This window comes from Chironomus tepperi, unplaced genomic scaffold (genome assembly GCF_022539635.2).
Source record: "Chironomus tepperi strain 1889 unplaced genomic scaffold, CSIRO-AGI_Ctep_v1 contig_100, whole genome shotgun sequence".
Taxonomy (NCBI): domain Eukaryota; kingdom Metazoa; phylum Arthropoda; class Insecta; order Diptera; family Chironomidae; genus Chironomus; species Chironomus tepperi.
In genome coordinates this window covers 1,338,694-1,359,499 of record NW_027226222.1, presented here as the reverse complement: position 1 = coordinate 1,359,499, position 20,806 = coordinate 1,338,694, and the positions used below count along the sequence as shown (strand labels likewise).

Here is a 20,806-nt window from a genome sequence, read left to right as displayed (position 1 = left end):
TGTCCTTTATAAATCAATATTTTATTCGAAACATATTTTGGTAGTAAAGAAGGATAAACTGATTAATAACCGTAGATGACTGCCATATATAAATGAATTTGTGTTATGGTCAATAAGTGGAAAATCTGTTTTGTTTCTCATTGATTGTGGAGATAAATATATAAAATAACATTTTTTTTTTTATAAGTGTATCCCTCAAAAAAGGTTTTACATCCAAAAACAAGATGTACAATCATCTAAAATTTCTCTTGTTTCTTTTTTTTTAATGCTGTTACTCATCGTTTTTTTTTTTAAAGATTATAATTAATTATTAATATTATTTTTGTTTTTCTAAAGCTTCGAACAATATGTTGTCAACGATATTCCTTCTTCCTGTCCAATTAATATTTTCAGTTATACTCGGTTTAATAACATAACTTATCGTCATACTTATTCTATGTAATTTCTTCATTCTCATTAACTCTTTCCATTTATTGCTACCAAAAGAAAAATTGATTTTTTTTTTATAAATTTACATTTTTCATTACTCGGCATTTCTTTTGTCGTCATTTATGCACACTTTACATCCTTAAAAACATTTTCAATATTGCTCTTCGAACAGAGAAATTATGCTCAAATGAAAATAATTTATGTACAATAGAGTTGAATCAAGTTGAAAATTTTGTGTTAAATAGCTTAATTTTCCTTAGTGCCGTTCAATTTTAATGCAGTTAAGAATCATTTTCACATTATTATCAACTTGCTCACCCCTTTCATGTACTGTTAATTAAAGAAAGCACGTATAACGTTTTTCATATGTGTATAATTTTTTATATCAAACGACCCGTAGACTTCATATATATCCAATAATGAATGCCCATACAGAAAATGAAAGAATAAGAAAATTAAATTGCATTAAATACTAATAGTACCCAAATTAACAGAACTGAATTCGTTCAGCAATGAAATTTTTGTATGTATAATAGTAACATAATAATAATAATGATATTTAAACACATAGAATTTTGAATAGAATTTTTTGTATTACACGCCTCGAGTCCTTTAAAAACACAAGAAAATTTATAATAATAATAAATTTTTATGGATTCATGCCGAAATCATTCCTATATTGAAGACCTAAATAGATTCATTACGTTTCTATTGAGGATACGAAATTTCTATTTTTTGACTTGTTTTATACGGTTTCTACATAATTTGCTGGATATAACCCAACACGACCTTTAATTCTTCCTTTACACCAACCCTGTTCGTCCTCATCTTCCAATTTCTCAAACACTTCTCCCTGTTTAAATGACAACTCATCGCTTTCCGCACCGTCATAATCATACAATGCTTTAACTGGCACGCCAGGCTCACCTTAAAAAATATATTAAATTGCCAATTTAGCAGACTAAGCATAAACACATGTGCGATCAATTACCATTATCCGTTAAAACATTTTCTGAATTATCATCCCATTCCTCGTCATGATCATCAAATGGATTAGAATCGTTCGCACTCGGTTTCTTTCCGTTTCTATAGAGTAAATAAAATATTAAATTAATATAAATATTTGCACACAGAAAATAAGAAAAACGAGGTAATAACTATAAAATGTTAAAATTTGCATAAATCTAGATAATGAACTTACGTAATCGCTGGAGAATCTGGAGATTCTCTCGTCGGTGTGGCACTATTAATGGAATTTGTTTCTGAACTGTTTTGAACTGTAGACGCCGTCGTTGTTGTAGTTGTTTTTGTCATTAAAGAGGTTGGTCTAGGTTCCGGAGCAGTTTTCAATATCTGCACTGGATCGGCTGAAACTCGATTAATCTTCGAGTGACGATTCTCATAATCCTAAATTTAATTTAAAATATAGAGCACATGTTAATATTGGCGTGAAACGTCAATTAGTATGTTATAAGCTGAAGATTTCATCAAACAATTAGCAGGTTAATGGAGCTACAAGACTCTAACTTATTTTGTATTAAGTTAAATGATAAAAAATAAATCAGAATAAAATAAAATCATAAAGCAAGAAATAATGAAGAAAATGGATAATAAAATAAAATCATGCAATTACATGCAAATCCTCATTCACTGGGCGTTGGTGAATCAATGTAATGGGAGCAGCTGGTAAAGCTTCTTTGGACTTTATGCCCTTGGCAATGTCGCGAAACTCTTCAGTATATTCCTAAATATTACAAAATTAAAAATGTGAAAAAAATTCTTATCACGTAAATCAAATAAGTAAATAAGTTAATGAAAAAAAAGAAAAATTAAGGCAACAGAATTAATTCCAATGCGGTAGGTCAGTAATGACAAATCAAAAACAGAAAGTATATAAAATTCTCATTGAAAAATCACACATAAAAAACGCGTATTATGGATTCAAACTGAGAAGATTGAATGAGTCAGTCATTCACCGTGATTTAAAAGCTACTTACAATAAAGGTTGGCCATGCCATCCCCATATTGACCTAAGATAAATTTCCAATAATTAGATTAATGTTCTTTTACAATCAATTTGGTATTGCTTAATTACCCCATAATTATTGGCCCACCATTTTAAATCTTTATTGTGATCCGCATTATTTATTGTATGATAAAACTCTTCATAAATTTGTGGCAATCTACAAACAGAAATAAAGATAAGATATGAAAAAATGTGTGTGGAAACAATTATGAACATTAATGCTACAATCCGATGCTACTTACGCTATATTATCAGAGAGATTGAGGACTTTATGAAGGCCAAATAGTGTCTCCTTAAAGAATTTCAGTCTAACTTCCTCATTGTCTTGACACCGGGTGAAAACAGTAGTCATGTCCTCAATATAAGTGGAATTGTAGTTATTGATCTCGGCCAACGCTTGTTCATATTTCTCCTTGCTCTTTTGAACCTCATCTTTCGTCTTTTGAACACGATCTTGCATCTTTTTAAGCTGATCTGGTGATAGCGAACTGTCTGAATTAGCATTTCGTTCCTGATTTTGTGCTGACTTTTCCGTTTTGCATGCACTATGATAATCGACTTTTGCCTTTTCAACCTTTGCTAATAATTTCGCCCATGGCTTCTGAGCTTTCTTGAACTGATCATCCATTTCCTTTCGCTCTTTAATTTGCATCATCGCCTTTAAGATGTTTATGAATAGACAATTAGCATTAGTCATACATAAAACACAGCAGAAAGAAGAAAAAAATTTTCACACTTCACTCACTTTATGATAATTATCTTTCTGCCACTGACGAATTTGTTGTATAATTTCATTGCACAATTTATCTTTTATAGTCATGTGTAGTTCTGAAACGCGCTCAGATTCCGTCAGAATTGACTTCCATGCTGCCTCAGTTGTCCCGTACTCCGGCCCTAAAATGCACAATTAATTAACTGTAATCACTGTCATAGTATCATTTTGGCAGAAACAAATCACATCTGAATTTATGTCTGGTGATAACAACTAAATTGTACGTAAAGAGAAAAGAATCGCGGTATTTTTCTTTTCTTTTTTTTATGTCTACATATCTGTCGTCACACAGTTAGGCACGAAACTGTTCAACATTATGATAACTTGATAAATAACTTTTGAACACTTGATATTGATAAGGAAATTATTTGAAGCAAGCACATTCTTTTATAATTTAATAATGTTTTCCAATTACCTTTTTCAATAAGATCAGCCCACTTTTTCGACCAGGTTTTTAGGTTTTTTGAATACGATTTTTCGATATCAGCACGCTCTTGAATTAACGTTGAAAGGTCGGTGCATAATCTACGGCAAGTGAGAGATAAAGATCATTATTTAATCAATTCGTATTGTATGTTTCATTTGCATGAGCAATTAGCATCAAATATTACGATATATACATGCGAATAAAAAGATATTTGAGGCCGGGTAATAAAAATTTTCTCACAATTTTTGGCAGTTAACTTACTTATATCCATCTTCAATTCTTTTGGTCGTTCGCTTGTAGTTGCCAAGTTCCCAAAAAGAATCAGATCCAGCTTGTAACAAATCATCAGAATGATGGGACATCTTTTATTCTCAATATAAATATTTTATCATCCAGAAATGAACGAAATAACGGAAATAGAAATTTTTATTCTGTCCAAAACAGGTATTTTCGAGTTCTTCTTCCACTTTTTCTCTCTTGTTGTCTATTTATCGTCTTCGTCCGTCCACTATTCTGTTCTTTTCAATATGATTCGCAGCCCTGAAAAATAAGTGGAATTTTTGTTCACATTTGATGTATTTTTATGCAATTTTCACGATTGATATTAAAACTCTAAATATATATAATTCACTGGATCTTGAAAAATGACACTATCTATTCAAGTATATCACAAAACACTCATTAAAATCGTCTCTTGTATGCTAATTATTGAAGAATTGATTCAATTAATTTTTTCATCGCCAAATTTTTTTGAGCTCAGGAATTTGCTAAAATTTCGACATTTTCAACACTTCAAGGTTATTTATTTCATATTTAACGGATAGATTAATGTATAGACTTAATTTTCTACATACTTTTGATAGCACTACGACTCTATTTACTCTAAAAAATTAAGTAATAAATCCTATATGATATTGAATAAATTTAAAAAAACACCCAATAAATGAAATGGGTACGCAGCTTGTCATACAGCATAAGTCGCGTAAAAAATATGCAGCATACAGTCACACGAATGAAGACTTTAGTCGACTGTAAAGTAAACAAGACAAGATTTTTTTATTATAAAATTATTTAAGAATTTTAAGCAATTTTCACGTTCAGGTATGTAATACAATAGTTCAGATCAAAGCTTACTAAGTGATTATCGTGAAAATGTTGGAAAATATTTAATAGTAATTGAATTCAGTCGTTAATTATCGTTCGGAAAAATTTTCAATTTAAACTATTCATTTGCCGTTTACATGTGTTAGTGATTGCCGTTTTTCATACATTGTCTAAGAGTTAATTTTTCTAGAATTTTGTGAAATATTTAAAGAAAATAAGCAATAGTATTGTCTAATAGAAGTTAAAAATTAAGGTAACTATTATATAAGTCAATAGAACATCAAGTTTGAGTCAGGAACAGTTTATGTATTACGATTTTTGGTAAAAATACACGTCAGTTTTTTCTTGTCTACTGTAAATAGGTTATCAATTTATTTAATTTAATTAAGTAAACTTTACATACAAAATGGACTCGTAATACAATTAGTTTCATAATGTGTGAATCGGAAAGGGGGTTTCTATTTATTCAAATGCAATAATTCAGTTCTATTTCAAATTCTTGGAATGTCTCATAGCTAATTAGTCATTTCTCGTATTCTTTAATTCATTAGGAAATTGCTCGTGAAGAGATGAAGTTCAAACTATCATTAGTCTTACTTTTAGTTCTAAGTATTAATTTAGTTAAATGTGAAGAAAATGAGGACGATTTTGATGATGGAGTGACAGTAGAGGAAGAAGTTGTAAGTATTAATCCCCGAAAAAACCAGTGTAAAGCAGTGTATAGATAATATCTAATTTCATTCTAATTAGGAACCAGTGGCAAGTCAAAAAGAAGAAAAGATTGAATATCAAAGTCCATATCCTGACAATAGTAAGTTTCACTTTGCTGAACATTTTGATGATTTAAATAGATTTGAGGAAAAATGGATCAAATCTCAAGCTAAGAAAGATGATATAGCAGAAGAAATTGCAAAATATGATGGTATTTGGAATCTCGAAAGTCCTCAACGAAGTATTCTCGAAAGAGATCTTGGATTAGTACTAAAATCAAAAGCCAAGCATGCCGCAATCTCGTCTCGTCTCAACAAACCTTTTAAATTTGGCAGCAAACCTTTAGTAGTCCAGTATGAAGTAACGTTACAAGATGGACAAGAATGTGGTGGAAGTTATATTAAGTTACTCTCATCAGGAAGTGAAACAACAGATTTAAAATCATTTAACGACAAAACTCCATACACAATTATGTTTGGACCAGATAAATGTGGAAATGATGTTAAGCTTCATTTCATTTTACGTCACGTGAATCCAAAGAATGGCACCATTGAAGAAAAACACAGCAAAAAACCTAAAGACCGTATCGAAGAACCTTTTAAAGATAAGCAACCTCATTTGTACAAACTCATCATTAATCCAGACAATACATACAAAATTTTCGTCGACCATATTATCGTAAATGAAGGACATTTATTAAGAGATATGAATCCACCAATTAACCCACCAAAAGAAATTGACGATCCAAAAGATTTTAAACCAGAATCATGGGATGAACGTGAAAAGGTAAAATTGCTCAATAATTTAATTAATTGTTAGCTAATTTGAGAGTTTTTGTAGATTCCAGATCCAACAGCAGTTAAGCCAGAAAACTGGGACGTTCCTCCTCAAATAGTTGATCCTAATTCATCAAAACCTGAAAATTGGCTCGATGAAGAAGAAGACATGATTCCAGACACAACAGCTGAAAAACCAAATGATTGGGATGAAGAATTAGACGGTAATTTTAATTTGCAAGACAATCTTTCGTAGTAATATAATTAAAGTTAATGCTTAATTGAATTAAATCGCAGGTGTTTGGGAACCACCAATGATCAAGAATCCATTATGTGAAAATGCTGGATGTGGAAAATGGGAGCCACCAATGATTGCTAATCCAGAATATAAAGGCAAATGGAGAGCACCATTGATTGACAATCCAAATTATCAGGGCAAATGGTCACCAAAGAAAATTCTAAATCCTGATTTCTTTGAGGACAATGATCCATTCTCGCGAATGACTACAATTGTATGTTATATGCTTATTATTATTATGTCAGAGAAGTCTTACAAATGTTTCGTATCTAATTTATTCATTTTTAGTCGGCTGTTGGTATCGAATTGTGGTCTATGAGCAGTGACATTCTTTTTGACAATATTGTTATTACTGATGATGAAAGCCATGCTACAGATTGGGCTGAAAAAACTTATGATCTCAAGCGAAAACATTTAGATAAGCAAGCTGTAAGTTTTAATTAATAATACTATTTTTTTCTATTTATGAATTAATTATAAATGACTATTTGTGGACGTTAAGAACACATTCTGGGAACGAATGATGGCTCAAATGAATTATAGTCCGGGTTATTATCTCTCATACTTTATTTACTGCATGATACCTGTTACAATTTATATCTACTACTTGTGGCAACGAAAAAAAGATGATGATATTATCGAGGTTTTTACTCATAATTACTAAATTTTGACAGCTATCGCTTGTTCGCTTCCCCAAAAAATATGTAGTTTATTGCTAGAGTATTGATTGATTTTATATTCCATTTGAATGTAGGAATCCTTTGTTCAAAAAATGAAGAAAATTATTAACGAAAATCCATGGATAGTAGCTCTTTTAGTAGTAGTTATTGGACTGCCAGTCTCGATTATTTTGTATATGCTGTGTTCATCCTCACCAAAGAAGGTATTGCTATTCAAACTTTATATTTATACAGTAAATAATGAGTTTATTTGATCAATTTAGGTTGAAAGTTCCAAAAAGACTGATGAATTAACTGCTGATGATACTTATGAAGAACCTCAAACAACCGACAAAAAGAGTAAATTTGATTTAAATGAGCCTGAAGAGGAACAGCCTGAAATCAATGAAGAAATACAGGATGAAGCTGTTGAGCAGGAAGAAGAAGAGCCTGTAGAGGAAGTAAAATCAGAGCCAACAAGAAAACGAAAGCCACGAAAGGAATAAAAAACAAATAATAAATCCTCAGAGATCTTTGATAGTAATTCTCTCCACACTAAAACAGAGAAACAGTCAGACATTCAATAATTTATCAAATATGCAATAATATTTTGCACTTTTCATTCATTTTTCTTATTTTTCACTTTTTCTTTGTTTTCATTATTGGTAAGAATGATTAGTTTGAATATAATTTATAGAGTAAAATATGGACTATTTGTTTTTCATTGCATGCTTTTGCGATTGATTGTTCTAAATAAAATTAAACATATTGAAATTAATTTAAATTATTCTCTTTTAATTTATGAAAATAACGGTCATTTTTTGAAAATTATTGAGCAAAAATCATAAAATTTGAATTTGAAATGACCGTTATTTATTTCATATTATGTCTACTGGTGTGTTCAATTATTTTGCAGCTTTGCGCATTTCAAGTTTATTGAATTGTTGACAGACATCAAATTGCGAAATGATTGAGGTCAGCATTGCTACAATTAGTATAAAAGCATTGTCAACTACATCATCAATTTTATAAAGTATAAACGAAACAGCTCTCAGAATTATCAAACAATATAAATAACGGACGTCACGAAGCAATTAAAACACAATAATATAAGTTTTTAAAAATTTATTTGCAATAAAAAAGAAATTACATAAAATTAATTTCATTTTATAAAGACATTTTTTTTTTACTTCCGATCGATACTTTTTGATTTATTTAGCATGATAATTAATAAATTTTTACGTGAGGCATTATCTATTAATTGATTTTCCATTCTTTCTTTTTTTTTCTTTATCATCGATCAAATATTGAAAAAATTCATTTTTTATTTTTTTTTTGTTTGCATTAATAATATTCCACATTTTCCAACAACTCTCTTTCAAAGAAAGTGTGCATTTCTTCTCGAAAATAAATTGCAACAGCATTATCAACATTCTTTACATAGCATAATTATTCTTATTATGTTTTTCTTCTTCTTTTTTATTTTTAGTTATTTTAAATAATAATAATAATAATAATAATAATAATATGTTAAGAGTTATCGTTCCTATGTTACTGAAATGATCTGTAAAACTAGATTCTTACAATTAAAACGTTTCTTACTTTCAAACTATAACCGCATCAATCATCGAATGACTAGAATTTATGTATGAATTACACAAAATGTTTTGTGACAATTTATGCATTAATTCATGCTCATTCAATTTATTTTATGAAATCATAAAGAAAATTTAGAATCATTCTACTTCTTAATGCGCTCCCAAAATGATTAAAAAGTGCTCAAAATGTCTCTGGGAAAATCATTTGAATGAAAAACATTATCCAACAAAATTTTTTATGCTTTTTAATGGAAAATATTAATTTAAAATTCAACAGAACCATACAACAGCCATATTTATGAAATTTTAAAAATTGCGAGTTTATGAACAAATATATTTTTTTTTTTTTGATTTAGTTAACTCAATTAAGGCTCAACCATTCATAAGTTAAAGTAAAATTTATGCAAACAATTTAATACTGGATTATGTTGAATATTTTTAAAATTTTCCATTAAAAATCGAGCATAAAAATTGTGAATAATGTATTGGAGCATAAAATATGATTATATATGTAATTATGTTAAACATTAAATTACACTTTTATGTAAGCAGTTTCAAGATTCCCAGAATATTCATTGTTTGTGCTTGTTTTTATCAGAAAAGATTACAAGAAAGACATTAGTTAATGTATATAAATAACATCATTATTACGCATATTTTTTTTTTTTTTGTTTCGAAATAGAAAAAATGTTTTTCTATAGCTTATCTGCACAAATCATTAAGTTTATCTGTTCCTTTCTGTTTTGGATCTTTGAATCGTCTATTAGAGATTATAATTGGTGACTTTCTTTTAATACTATATAAAAATATTTCATAAAGTACGTAATAATTATATTATTATTATTATTTAGATATATATACTCATTGCGATTTTTATTTATATATATCAAGAATCGAATCGGGCTGATCCATTTACATCCTTTCGTTGACAATTCAACAAAATAATCTTTTTTCTCTCATGTATTTTTTTTTTTTTTGTTTTTTGTTTTCGAATAATAATGCTTTATGTGACTTTTCATGTTCATCGTTTGAATTTCTTTTCATGTATTATACCTAAATAAATGTAATTCTAGATATATATTATCTCCATATTGTTATGTTTCATAAAATCCGAAATGTAATAATTACACTTATGTTTATAGTTTTGAAATTTTTTAGGTAGGTAAATATATAAAATACGAAGTCATATAGCTTTAGTTTCGATTTATTCGCTCCCGAACGATGTTCTCTGTATTTGTAGTTGCCGTTGGCTGGTTATTGACATCACCAACATCCCAGACTTCTTCTAAGAATCGTGGCAGTTTTCGGTTTCTGAGTTTTAATGAAAAGCACATTTCAGAATTTTTATTGCCCATTGTTCGTAATTCAGTCAGAATGCCTAATAATTTTGCAAATTGAACGCTGCATCTTGACTCGCCACCATGTCGATTGGCGATATAAACCTTGAGAGTTTCTGTATAATAGCTTTGAATTACGTCCACCATTTCAGCCTTTTCTAGACCAGGTCGATCTGAGAAGATGACAATGGCCGTAAGAAGAGCATATTCGACATTATCAATAGATAATGCATACATTTGCCGACAAAAGTGCAGTAAGTCATCAATTGTCTCTTCCATACCCGCTAATTGATACGTTTGCTTAGTGTATGCTGTATTATTTGCAAACAATATAGAATCGGAATCGTGATCGTATCTTCGAGCCATGCGCAACATCATAACTTCACTGGAGCAAGCCTGAAAATCACAAAGAAATTTTCCTTTCATTCTAGAGAGACACAACAAAAACAATTTAACAAAATGTAAAACAAACCTTCAAGAGTGTAATTTGATCTTCTTGTGGTATTTTAATAAATGCTGGAAGCCCTTTTGCGAATTCCACAATCAGTTGCACTGTCAATATTGTGACTTCTGTTATATATCGGAAATTTGCCTCGTGCTCTTGATCCTCTTCTTCCTCCAATTCCTAACAATTTTACATAATTATAAATAAGAAACAATAAGAATTGCGTCAATGACAGTACAAGGGTATCAATCTTACCGTTGTTATACGTTTTAAATCCTCCTCGGATGGTTGTTCGTAACCGTCTTGATACCAGATGAGCTTATAAATAACGGCGACTTGATTGGCTGTGAGTTGAAGTATACCTTTCGCACGATTATCCATTAAAAGTTTTTCTGGCAAAAGCTGTTGCATTGGATGAGGCGGTGGATCGCATTTCATAAGCTGCTCGAGTAGCTCCTCTCGATACGAAAGTTCGAGATTTTTTAAAGATCCATTATTCAAGCTTTGATTAAGGAGAGACGACGACGATGAATTACTTCCAACAATACCTGTACCGGGAACTTTGTCCTTCTCTTTTTGTGCCTTCTTCTCTTTTCGCTTAATAGCACATTGATTTTCTGGAACGACACATTCAGGTCGCATTCCCACAGCCAAACATTTTTTCAAACGGCACTCCTGACACTTTCGTCTCATATACATGTCCATTTCACATTCATGACCAAATTTACAACAATAAACAGCATTTTTTGTAACACTACGACGGAAAAATCCTACAATGAAATAAAGTTTGAATTAGATCGTGACGATATAGAAAAAAATTAATTAGGCAATTTACCCTTGCACCCTTCACAAGTTAAAGCATTATAATGATATCCCGAGGCACGATCTCCACAAACGAGGCACAGCTCTTCCTGTTGACGTGGAACAGGTCCTTTTTTTGATGATGACTTCTTTCCATCAATCCCATCGCCCATGTGAACACTCATATTGCCATCATCAAGTTTTGAATTGGGGCTGTAAGCCTCATAGTTAACGTCCGGTGATGAGAAGCCACTTATTGTATTATGATTCATATTGGAAGATTCAAGATTCATATTTGTTTGATTGTGATTCATCCATTCGTCACTAAAATGTGCAATATTATTAACATTACTTTAATTATGCAGTTTTCTCATTGTCTTACCTTTCTAATCGTTGTTTCTTTGTAGCTCCTCCATAAATGTTATTATCTCCAAAAGACTGTGAAGCATAGTTTAATGGTTCAACCTTAACAGTAGTAACAATCAAGTTTTCTGTCTTCATATTAGCATATAGATAATTGCCTTGGACAAATCACCAGTAAATAGTTCAATTGCAGACTTTGTTCTGTTTCTATATATTTTTTTTATTATTATGTTCCTTTGTTTCTTCTCTCCTTCTTCAGCGACGAACGAACGAACGAACAAAAAAGGACCACAACGAAAGAATAAGAAAAAGTTTCTACTTGTCCTCCCTCCCTCCTTAGTGTCCTCGTTTCTATTTTATATATATTTTTCACTTTTATTCTTGTCTGTTGTCAATGAAGCTGCAATCTGTAAAATTGTGCTTTGTTGGTGGCGCTAGCTTGCTTCACTTTCGTTCTATTTCAGATGAAATGAGGGCGAGAAAGATGGTTAAAGCTTTTGCGCACGATGTAGAAAGGGAATTGAAAATGTAAAGAAAGAAAAATAAGAAGAATGAAAAAAACACCTCACTATTACTTTCGTCTGCACAATAAAAAGAGAGCTTTTATGATTATATGAAATAATAATAATGTAAATGTTAAATGCCACCATTTAAGCGAACAGAGTTCATGGTTCTCAAATATATAAAGTAATATGTGCTGTGTGTGTGTACTACTTTGAATGTTTAATGTGATCACTTATTGATAAAAATTTCTACGAATTTCCAAATCCACCTCGAGAGTATTGGAGTATTGAGTATCAAACGAAAGGAAAATTGAATTTTCTATATTATTTTCGTTTCTTGCGAATTGTAAAGACATTGAACGACAACGAAATTGATGGAAAAGAAAATAATACAAAAATCTAAATCATTCACACATATACATTAACATAAAGAAACCCAACAGAAATAAGTATAATAAAATAAGCAAGATAAAGAAATATAAAATAAAATAAAATAAAAGCGAAAATGTATCCAAGAGTTTCTGAGTTATTTCTTTTATGTGTATATACATAATAACATTTGATATGGGTCTTGTTTACTCATAAAAAATGCTCAAAATCAAACAAGAATTCCTGATTACCATAGAATTATTTTTTACATACTTTCACTTATCGTTCGTTCAACTTTCGGAAAAGAAGAAAATCCTCTTTTTTGTACTAGTCTAAAAGCCTTCAATTTTTCATTCACTTTTCTCAAGGTTACCGAAAGAGATAGAAAGAAAAAAATGCACTTTTTATTAATGTCTGTTTCTTCTCGTGAACAAATAACGACTCGTAATAAACTTTCTAGATGTACTGTGTCAATTGCGAATGAACGTGTGTATATCCTTTTCAGACAAAAAGCTTAAAATAAATTATTTAAAATTATTTTTTTTTTTTTTGACTGTGAACTATGTCGTCTGTGACTTTATACACTAGCTATTTTGTCTCTTTTTGTTTTTTCGTTATTGATAAAAAAGAAGCAATAAGTACTTGTCATCATCGTCTACTACTCTTCTGAACTCGCGCAAGTTCGCTTTTTAATTAAATATCAAAAAATATATATTTATATATGTAGTGTGCTTTTCACATCATATTAATGCACTAGCAATGGTGCGTCCTTCGAGCATGTTATTCACCCCAAACAGTAACTTATTATTTTTTTTTCTTTTTTTTTTACATCAACAAATGACGACATTGGGGGTGGGCAAAATATACACATTTATTTTCTACTTCTTCTTCTCACCACTCTTTTTGTGTATACCTCTTTTCTATAACAGCAAGCAATACTGTATAGCATATTGTGCTCAATGTCTGAGGGATGAGGAAAATATATTTGGAATGAGACACCACAGAAGAAAAAAAGAAATGTTTTCTATCACGGACTCGCTATTTTTCTCTCTATCGCTATATAATGTACGATATACATAGAGGAAAAAAAATAAAAATATCATTTGTGGACAAAGACCCGAAAATGTATCTGTCTATCTATCAATATAGAATATGTTCGTTATTACGTCTGAAAATGTGTGATCGTTTTGACAATCCCCCCAAACTAATTTGTTCCTCTCTGTTTTCGCATGCTTGCTCGATTCACAAAAATAATAACACATAAAATAAAATCGCTGGCTAAAAATAAGTTTATAATTCAATGAGATAAAAAAGAGACATTGAAAAGTACGCAGAAATATGCAGTAAATTACAATCGTGTAAAAAATATGGAAATTCACATGAATTAAGTACTTAGAAGCTTGTGAAAACAGCAAGATTTCTCTTATCAATGAATTCAGCATCGGTTATTGTTTCGATATATCTGCTCTTCTTCTTTGCTATGTGACCTACTTTTCTCATTTATATAGTCAAGATGATGATTTCTTCTTATTTTTCATGATTACAGAGTATCGTATCGTATTGTATCGCATTAATAATATTATTAGTGAATAAATTTGCATTTCTTTCGGAAGCAGATCAATGCACGGCTTGACGAATTCACATTAAAATGAATTAATATTATTAATGTATTTCCTTCTCAATATGATCTCTCCTGACTTTATTACTGTATTTTTTTGCTGACGAGATGACGAACATTTCTTCTTATTCCTTTTACAACAATTTCACAATTTTTTCGACGTATTGTAATTTACGCTGATTCTGCTACGATGCATAAAAATATATATTTTAAATTTTATATATATAAAACATTTTCCAACAGCAGCAGCAGCAACAACAACAAAATTATACACACACACAATGATACACTTTTTCTTTGTTCAACGAAAAAATGTGTGAAAGTATTTTGTGAGCTTAAAAAGCGATTCATTCACATTTAAATGAAATTATTAAATCACTATGAAATTGATACTAACTTTGGAATATCCTGATTCTTTAGGTATTTTGCTCTTTGATTATCACTCTTTTGTTGCCTTGATGCGTTTCATTTTAAAGAAAATTAACAAAAATCATGAGACGCTATACTTTCATTATGTACATTATTTTCGTCTTTTTCCGACTCCACTTTATTGTTTTTCACTTTCCCTGGTCCTCTAATGCTACCATAATAACTTTTGACAGAGAAAGAAACACAAAATATACGAATATTAAGAAAAATTTAATTCCCGAATGTTTCTACAATTGAAAATACACAAAAACCTCACAAAATCCATACAATTTGTACAGTTTTAAAACCTCTCGATAATTTTTTTAAATTTTTATCCGACCGTTTTGCTTAATTACATTAACGATATTATTTGCAGTTCATAAACGAGTTCAAGGTTACTAGAATGTTAATAACCTGCTTAATTAAACATTTTCTGTCATCTGCTGTGCATTTTTTCCTCTATACACTTCTATTTAAACTTTTTTCGAAATTTATTTTTTATGCACTTCTCGATGGTTACTTGATCACTTCTCCTTTAAAACTTCCGATCAAGGAATGACTAATATTAATTCGAAAGTCCAACAGACTCGGTTATTACGACATTTACGTCAAGTACTTTTATGAGTAAAAAACAGAACGGAACTACGTTAATGCCGCATTAACACGAACATAATTTTTTTATTTCAACATCCTTGTTAGTAATAGTCAAGTCACTTGAATGTCCTTTATGACTTAGTCGTGACAAAATTATGTTGATGTGATTTTTTAGTAAAGTAAAAGGGATATTTTTAGGTCAGTCAAGTGTTTTGATTAATCACGGAATTTGAGTCAAGACCTTCAAAATTTCAACCTTATCTTTCAGATATTTTTCAACTCTACTATGTAATTACATAGCAACAGATTTTGTATTGCTTGCGTGCTGTGGACACTCCTTATAATTATATTATGTTACATAATCCTAAGCGATACATTGACATTAACGAGTCATTCAACTTGACCGTTTATCTTGAACTCTATAGTTGATATCCTAGACATGTAATAAAAACATGAATTAGAAAGGATTCATTTTTTCTAGTCAAGTGATATATATTTTTTAGTTTTTTTTATTACCTACGTGTAGAGTGAACAAAATAACAATAGGTTCAGTTCATTACTCTTATTTACATTCATATATATTATTTTAATTTTTTTTTTTCATCCTTCATTAAATATCACTATTTTTCTTATCATAATTCTTCATTTAAAATGAAATGAAAAAAATAAAATAAATTCTGCACTAATGAGAAAGTTTTGGGGATAAAGGAGTGGAAAATTATAAATAAACAAGTAATTCACATAGATCTACGGGCATTTTTGTTACAATTATAAAATCAATTCTGTTGGTTTGTTAAGGCCTTCAGCATTACATATAGTTCAGTTTCCTCCGGTATTAGTAGCTGTATCTGGACCGCCGACAGTATCATTTGGATCCCAAATTGATGATGTAATAGCGAATATAAGGAAGACAACACCTCCAACAATTGTAACCGTACGAACAGAGATCTTTTGAGCTATTATTCTTCCCCCTAATACACCTAAGCCAGTGCAAATTGAATGACCAATGATACCACCGAGAATGACACCCCATAAATTCTCTCTTGCTGCCAAAATAATGGTAGTGATTTGACTTCTGTCTCCCCATTCAGCTACAAATGTCATTGTAAAGGCTTGCATGAAAATTTTGAATAACAGTGTGAATGGACTAGCTTTTTTTCTAGCTCCTCCAGCTTCAGCATCTTGCGAACTTCTTGTGTCCTTGTTAAGCTATAAGAATTGTTTCAAAATCATAGATATTGGATTAGTTAAGTTAAATGTTAATTAAAAAGGTTGATGTAATAATGAAGAACAAACCGATTAAAGCGTGTTATTGATTTTTGTGTGACTTATTGTGTATCCAAATATTTGCTTCAACACAAAATATCCAAAAATTTGAATTAAATAAGGCAAAAATGATCCAATCATCTGACTTGTTTGTTTGCCTCATTATCAATTTGAGGATAATTTCTTGCATAAAATAAAGTATAAACTTACTAACATAAATAAACATAGACATTACATGCGTGTATATAATATGAAATATGAACGTAACCATGAGCAATTCTCTTATGATAACAAATAATGTGACCTTTAACATGAGCAAGCTCCCGAGAAATAAGAACAAAAAAATGAAATAAATGCATATTCTCTATGATTAAGTTGCGGGGGAAATAATGAATATTAATTGATCTTTTATACATTTTTCGTTAGTTCACAAGTACTTTTAACAGAAATTCGCAATTAAGCAATTATTACCATTTTATTCTCAGCGTGAATGCCATTTGTTAGAATATTGTTAGTCATATTAGGCTCCGCATCCAATATTATTTCAGTTTGATTACGTCTTTCTAACGCTAACATACTTTGATTTAGCTACATTCAGTACACATGTTAAAAGAGTTAATCATCAATTTTTTGATGGTTACATTCATTCTTATTAATTAAGCTACACTAATTATTTTTTAATTCATTTGGTAACAAAACGGTTAATTTTTGATTGAAATTTAATTGATAATGAATGAGTCACTCAAACTTACCTCATCTTCTCTTTTTCTAATGTCTGCCTGTACTTCTTCCATTTCTTCAGCTGCATCAGTACTAGTCATTTTCCATCCTTCATGTAACATTTTAAGTCCAAATACAACAAATAAGCCTACAGATACCCATCGAGTAATTGATGGTGGAATGAATTGGATAAAGACCATGCCAAACACAGCTGATAACACTGTCATTAAAGCAAGTGCTGTAATGGCTCCTCCAAATACTGTCAAACGAGGATATTTCTAAAATAGAATTCATGCGTCAATTAGATAAACTTGAAAATTTTCAAGGTAAAAATCTATAAGTCTTACCATAGACATAATAGCCGCAATGAAAAATGTTTTATCTCCGATTTCGCTCACAATAATTACACTAAATGATGCTATAAAGGCATGAATAAATCCTAAATTTGTTTTTGGTGCTTGAGCTTTGCTTCCATCCTCTGAAGGCTTTTGTTCCAAGTCATTTTTTTCATTCGTACCTTCATCATCCTCATTCGGTGCCAAATCAGCTTTAATTTGTGTCACCAATAATATACCTAACAAAATTATTGTCAGGAATTTCCAATATTGATTACTCTTCCGTCCGAGAAACATTGTGTTAATTTACTAATTGAGTTCTTTGCGAAATAGCTTAGCATGAAGGTCCAACAAAACCACGAATATGATTATTTCCAAAATTCTCTTTTTCACTTGTTCTACCTCTACCAATTTTTCTTCTACTTGGAATTATATACAGACCTACAATAAAAACGCTTTGTTAATTTATACACACGACACAAATGAACATGCTGAATGCTGTGCTGTTTTGTCGGCTAACTTTACAGGCGGTATTTTTAAATTATTGCCGTTATTTTTAAAACAAATGCAGCACGTGCATAGGTTTATTATTATTATTATTCACTTTTAATTTGGGTAGGGATTAAGCTATTAAGTTATTCTCTATCCTCACCTTACTTGTCCGCTTAATTCCTCTAAATGAAATGAAAGATTTTACTAAACAATTTTGCAGTTTTTATCATACTTTATCGCTAGTACGTGAATCACATTATCAAGAGTAATTTCAACTCTTATCACAGCCATTGTATTGACTTACTTATAACTCAATGTTTGCATGAAAATGTATAGAGACAGTTCTAAAATCTTTTATTTTTATTACCTACGTTAATTCAGTTTATTAAGCATTCTTCATGTACGTGAGCTGACAAATGTGTTTTTTTCTTTTGTTTTACAAATTACTCGTCTATGTTTGACTTAATAAATCAAACTCAAATTTCCTTCTTAATACTTTTCTCATTTCAAGATTCTCTTTAAAATGTTGCCAAACATAATTAGTTAAAGTATGTTAATCTATCGATGCATATGTTAAACAATTCATTTAAGAAAATTAATTTTAAAGAGTTTAGTCACACGTTCTTGCCGTGATTCTGTGTTTACTCTCGGCACTTTGAGTGCTATTTTGATTTGTTAGGATTTTTAATCTTACAGTGTAGCATCACTAACGGATGTAATTAAAAAAGTGTATTAGCATCATCAAAATTTATACGCATAATTTAAATCATAATTGCTTGCCATATTTATGCATCCTATGAGGGGATATGAAGTTTATGCAAAATTTATGTAAGTGGTCTATATATTCATAGGATATGGACTGAAATTTAGGCACAAAAATTTTGCTTATCCATGACTAACCAAAAAAAAAAGATATCTTGATGTTTAAAAAGCTATATTGGATGTGATCTTGATAAATGGAGGCGACGTCGCGTGAACAAAAATGTTTCTTAATTTATAAATGAAGATATCTAATAAAAGATTCTGTTGAACCACACAATTTTGCTGTTTCCTTCATTCTTTAAATCATCACATTCCATGATAAATGAAACTGTTAATTCTCCTGTCTACCTTTTACCTTTGGATAAAAATTCCACACTACTTCCATAAATTAAGACAACAAGTGCTTCAATATTATGTCACATGCATAGCAATAGTCATCGAGTCTGAGTGTCATCTTAAATGTGGGAAGACATTTAATTTTCTGAATGAAAATTTGAAGCTTAGAAAAAAATATCATGTGTGATTTATCATGATTTTATAATTATTTTTAAATTTTCTCTTTTCTTTCCTTTAGCTATAATAACATCAGCAGACCTTTTCTTATGAAAAGAAACAATTTTTATCATTCATTTCAGTCACGTGGGAAAAATCTTATCGTGATGTACTCTTGAACATGTACAACATTTTTGATTATGTACTTTAATTTTTCGGTCGATTCCTTAATTTTGATAATGCATTAACGGAAAACATGATGTTCAAAGTTGAAAATGTTACTAATTTACGTACCGTCCAAAAATGTCCTTTGATCATCAAACAGATGAATTTTTGCATGTACGTCATTCGTTGTGGCAAGCAAAATGTTTCCGAGTCTGAAAATAAAAATAAAAAAATTTCGATTAAATTCTTCAATAGCTTTTTGTGATATTTTGGATTGCCTTAATTTACGATGTGTCTAAACGATCGTTAATAATGATAAAACTCAGGGGGTGAATATTTCGTGCTATATTTTTTCTATAACAAAATGAATTATTTGCGAATAGCTTAAGTGATTTTTCACATAAATTTCAGATTTCGGGAGAAATTAATGGATATAGAACTAAATGAATATGCAATTATGTGGTGATGTCAAATGACTTCTATGTACTGTTCCAAGATAAACTAAAAATAAATTTCCAGACAGGTGTAATACGTGTTACTTCCATTTTCCATCAAGTGCATCACACATGCCGTTCCCTACTACAAGCAATGAACACATAACATTAATTCACTATAAATCGTGGATTGACGCAACAAAGTCCTCGATGATCAGCGATTATGAACTTATTGACGACAGAGCATTACAAATCAATTTTTATCTTTAAATACTTGTCTAGATTGCTTTTCACTTGGTTTCAATATTAGTCTCATAAATCGTTCCTTATCGTTCATAATCAGCTATGTTTGGGACTAAGTTAAGTGATTCTCAGATTTACACGTTATGGTGAACAAGGTGTAAAATTAAAATTGACACTCTAGAAGATTTAGATACACCCTCAAGACTATCAAATATAATTTTACTACTGAAGGTCAATGTTGTGTCGACAGTTTACAGTTCTTGGAAAATGCGTTTAAATTGCTGATTTACGCAAACTTTTATATATTTTTTTAATTACTAATTCCTCCGCCCGCCAAAATAATCCTATAAAACAGAAACAAAACTTTGTAAATAACATCATATAACATGAATCAGTGATGTCCAAACTATTTACTTTAAAGTACATTTGTTCAAATAACCAATGGGAATTCGAAACTTCGCTTGGAGTGGTTTGCAGCTGCCTCAATGTTGGCAAGTCGCCTTAATGACGACAAGACGTGAGGGTGCCCTGATGCCTACTTAACGACTGATTTTGGTCCATTTTTGCGGTAAATAGTGAAATTTGTCGAATCGCGTTGTTGGGAATATTATGAACATCACTGATGTAGAGAAGAACCTATGAATAAAAATTAAAAAAGA

The 20,806-nt window shown here is 30.3% G+C and overlaps 3 protein-coding genes across 6 annotated transcripts; 1 reads left to right on the top strand and 2 right to left on the bottom strand.

The window, feature by feature from the left end:
• Positions 1-2: 2 nt before the first annotated feature.
• On the bottom strand, positions 3-14,913 carry LOC139087357 (ecdysone receptor). The gene is made up of 16 exons (XM_070636146.1): positions 14,634-14,913; positions 11,766-12,240; positions 11,418-11,707; positions 10,838-11,352; positions 10,610-10,762; positions 9,997-10,533; positions 3,916-4,016; positions 3,643-3,752; positions 3,201-3,349; positions 2,698-3,113; positions 2,525-2,612; positions 2,427-2,459; positions 2,063-2,173; positions 1,631-1,836; positions 1,421-1,515; positions 3-1,356 (listed from the first exon to the last, which is right to left on the bottom strand). Exons 2-16 carry the CDS (start codon positions 11,882-11,884, stop codon positions 1,175-1,177), a joined length of 3,105 nt encoding a protein of 1,034 aa, XP_070492247.1. The 5' UTR covers positions 11,885-12,240; positions 14,634-14,913; the 3' UTR covers positions 3-1,174.
• Positions 4,662-7,986, top strand: Cnx99A (Calnexin 99A). 2 transcript variants are annotated; one of them, XM_070636020.1, is made up of 8 exons: positions 4,662-4,755; positions 5,310-5,438; positions 5,509-6,255; positions 6,310-6,469; positions 6,543-6,757; positions 6,832-6,972; positions 7,298-7,426; positions 7,487-7,986. In XM_070636020.1, exons 2-8 carry the CDS (start codon positions 5,328-5,330, stop codon positions 7,706-7,708), a joined length of 1,725 nt encoding a protein of 574 aa, XP_070492121.1. In that variant the 5' UTR covers positions 4,662-4,755; positions 5,310-5,327; the 3' UTR covers positions 7,709-7,986. The 2 variants fall into 2 exon arrangements, with proteins under 2 accessions (XP_070492121.1, XP_070492122.1); XM_070636021.1 differs by lacking the exon at positions 4,662-4,755 and adding an exon at positions 4,912-5,011.
• An 846-nt stretch (positions 14,914-15,759) lies between the features above and the next one.
• Positions 15,760-20,441, bottom strand: LOC139087303 (putative divalent cation/proton antiporter TMEM165). Of its 3 annotated transcripts, none has more exons than XM_070636081.1 (5): positions 19,600-20,441; positions 17,572-18,000; positions 17,257-17,502; positions 16,976-17,092; positions 15,760-16,447 (listed from the first exon to the last, which is right to left on the bottom strand). In XM_070636081.1, exons 2-5 carry the CDS (start codon positions 17,854-17,856, stop codon positions 16,058-16,060), a joined length of 1,038 nt encoding a protein of 345 aa, XP_070492182.1. In that variant the 5' UTR covers positions 17,857-18,000; positions 19,600-20,441; the 3' UTR covers positions 15,760-16,057. The 3 variants fall into 3 exon arrangements, with proteins under 3 accessions (XP_070492182.1, XP_070492181.1, XP_070492183.1); XM_070636080.1 differs by lacking the exon at positions 19,600-20,441 and adding an exon at positions 18,212-18,295; XM_070636082.1 differs by lacking the exons at positions 16,976-17,092; positions 19,600-20,441 and adding an exon at positions 18,212-18,293.
• Between the last annotated feature and the right edge of the window lie 365 nt (positions 20,442-20,806).

What these genes read in the sequence shown, in the direction of transcription:
- LOC139087303 (XM_070636081.1), bottom strand. Translation starts at nt 17,856, where the DNA reads ATGTTTCTCGGACGGAAGAGTAATCAATATTGGAAATTCCTGACAATA. An exon ending in TTGCGGCTATTATGTCTATG is followed by an intron (nt 17,503 to 17,571) that starts GTAAGACTTATA and finishes ATTCTATTTTAG; the next exon opens with AAATATCCTCGTTTGACAGT. An exon ending in TTCACGCTGAGAATAAAATG is followed by an intron (nt 16,448 to 16,975) that starts GTAATAATTGCT and finishes CAATTCTTATAG; the next exon opens with CTTAACAAGGACACAAGAAG.
- Cnx99A (XM_070636020.1), top strand. Translation starts at nt 5,328, where the DNA reads ATGAAGTTCAAACTATCATTAGTCTTACTTTTAGTTCTAAGTATTAAT. An exon ending in TTGGGATGAAGAATTAGACG is followed by an intron (nt 6,470 to 6,542) that starts GTAATTTTAATT and finishes ATTAAATCGCAG; the next exon opens with GTGTTTGGGAACCACCAATG. An exon ending in GTTCATCCTCACCAAAGAAG is followed by an intron (nt 7,427 to 7,486) that starts GTATTGCTATTC and finishes TGATCAATTTAG; the next exon opens with GTTGAAAGTTCCAAAAAGAC.
- LOC139087357 (XM_070636146.1), bottom strand. Translation starts at nt 11,884, where the DNA reads ATGAAGACAGAAAACTTGATTGTTACTACTGTTAAGGTTGAACCATTA. An exon ending in GGCTGATCTTATTGAAAAAG is followed by an intron (nt 3,350 to 3,642) that starts GTAATTGGAAAA and finishes TGTGCATTTTAG; the next exon opens with GGCCGGAGTACGGGACAACT. An exon ending in AGAAAGATAATTATCATAAA is followed by an intron (nt 3,114 to 3,200) that starts GTGAGTGAAGTG and finishes AACATCTTAAAG; the next exon opens with GCGATGATGCAAATTAAAGA.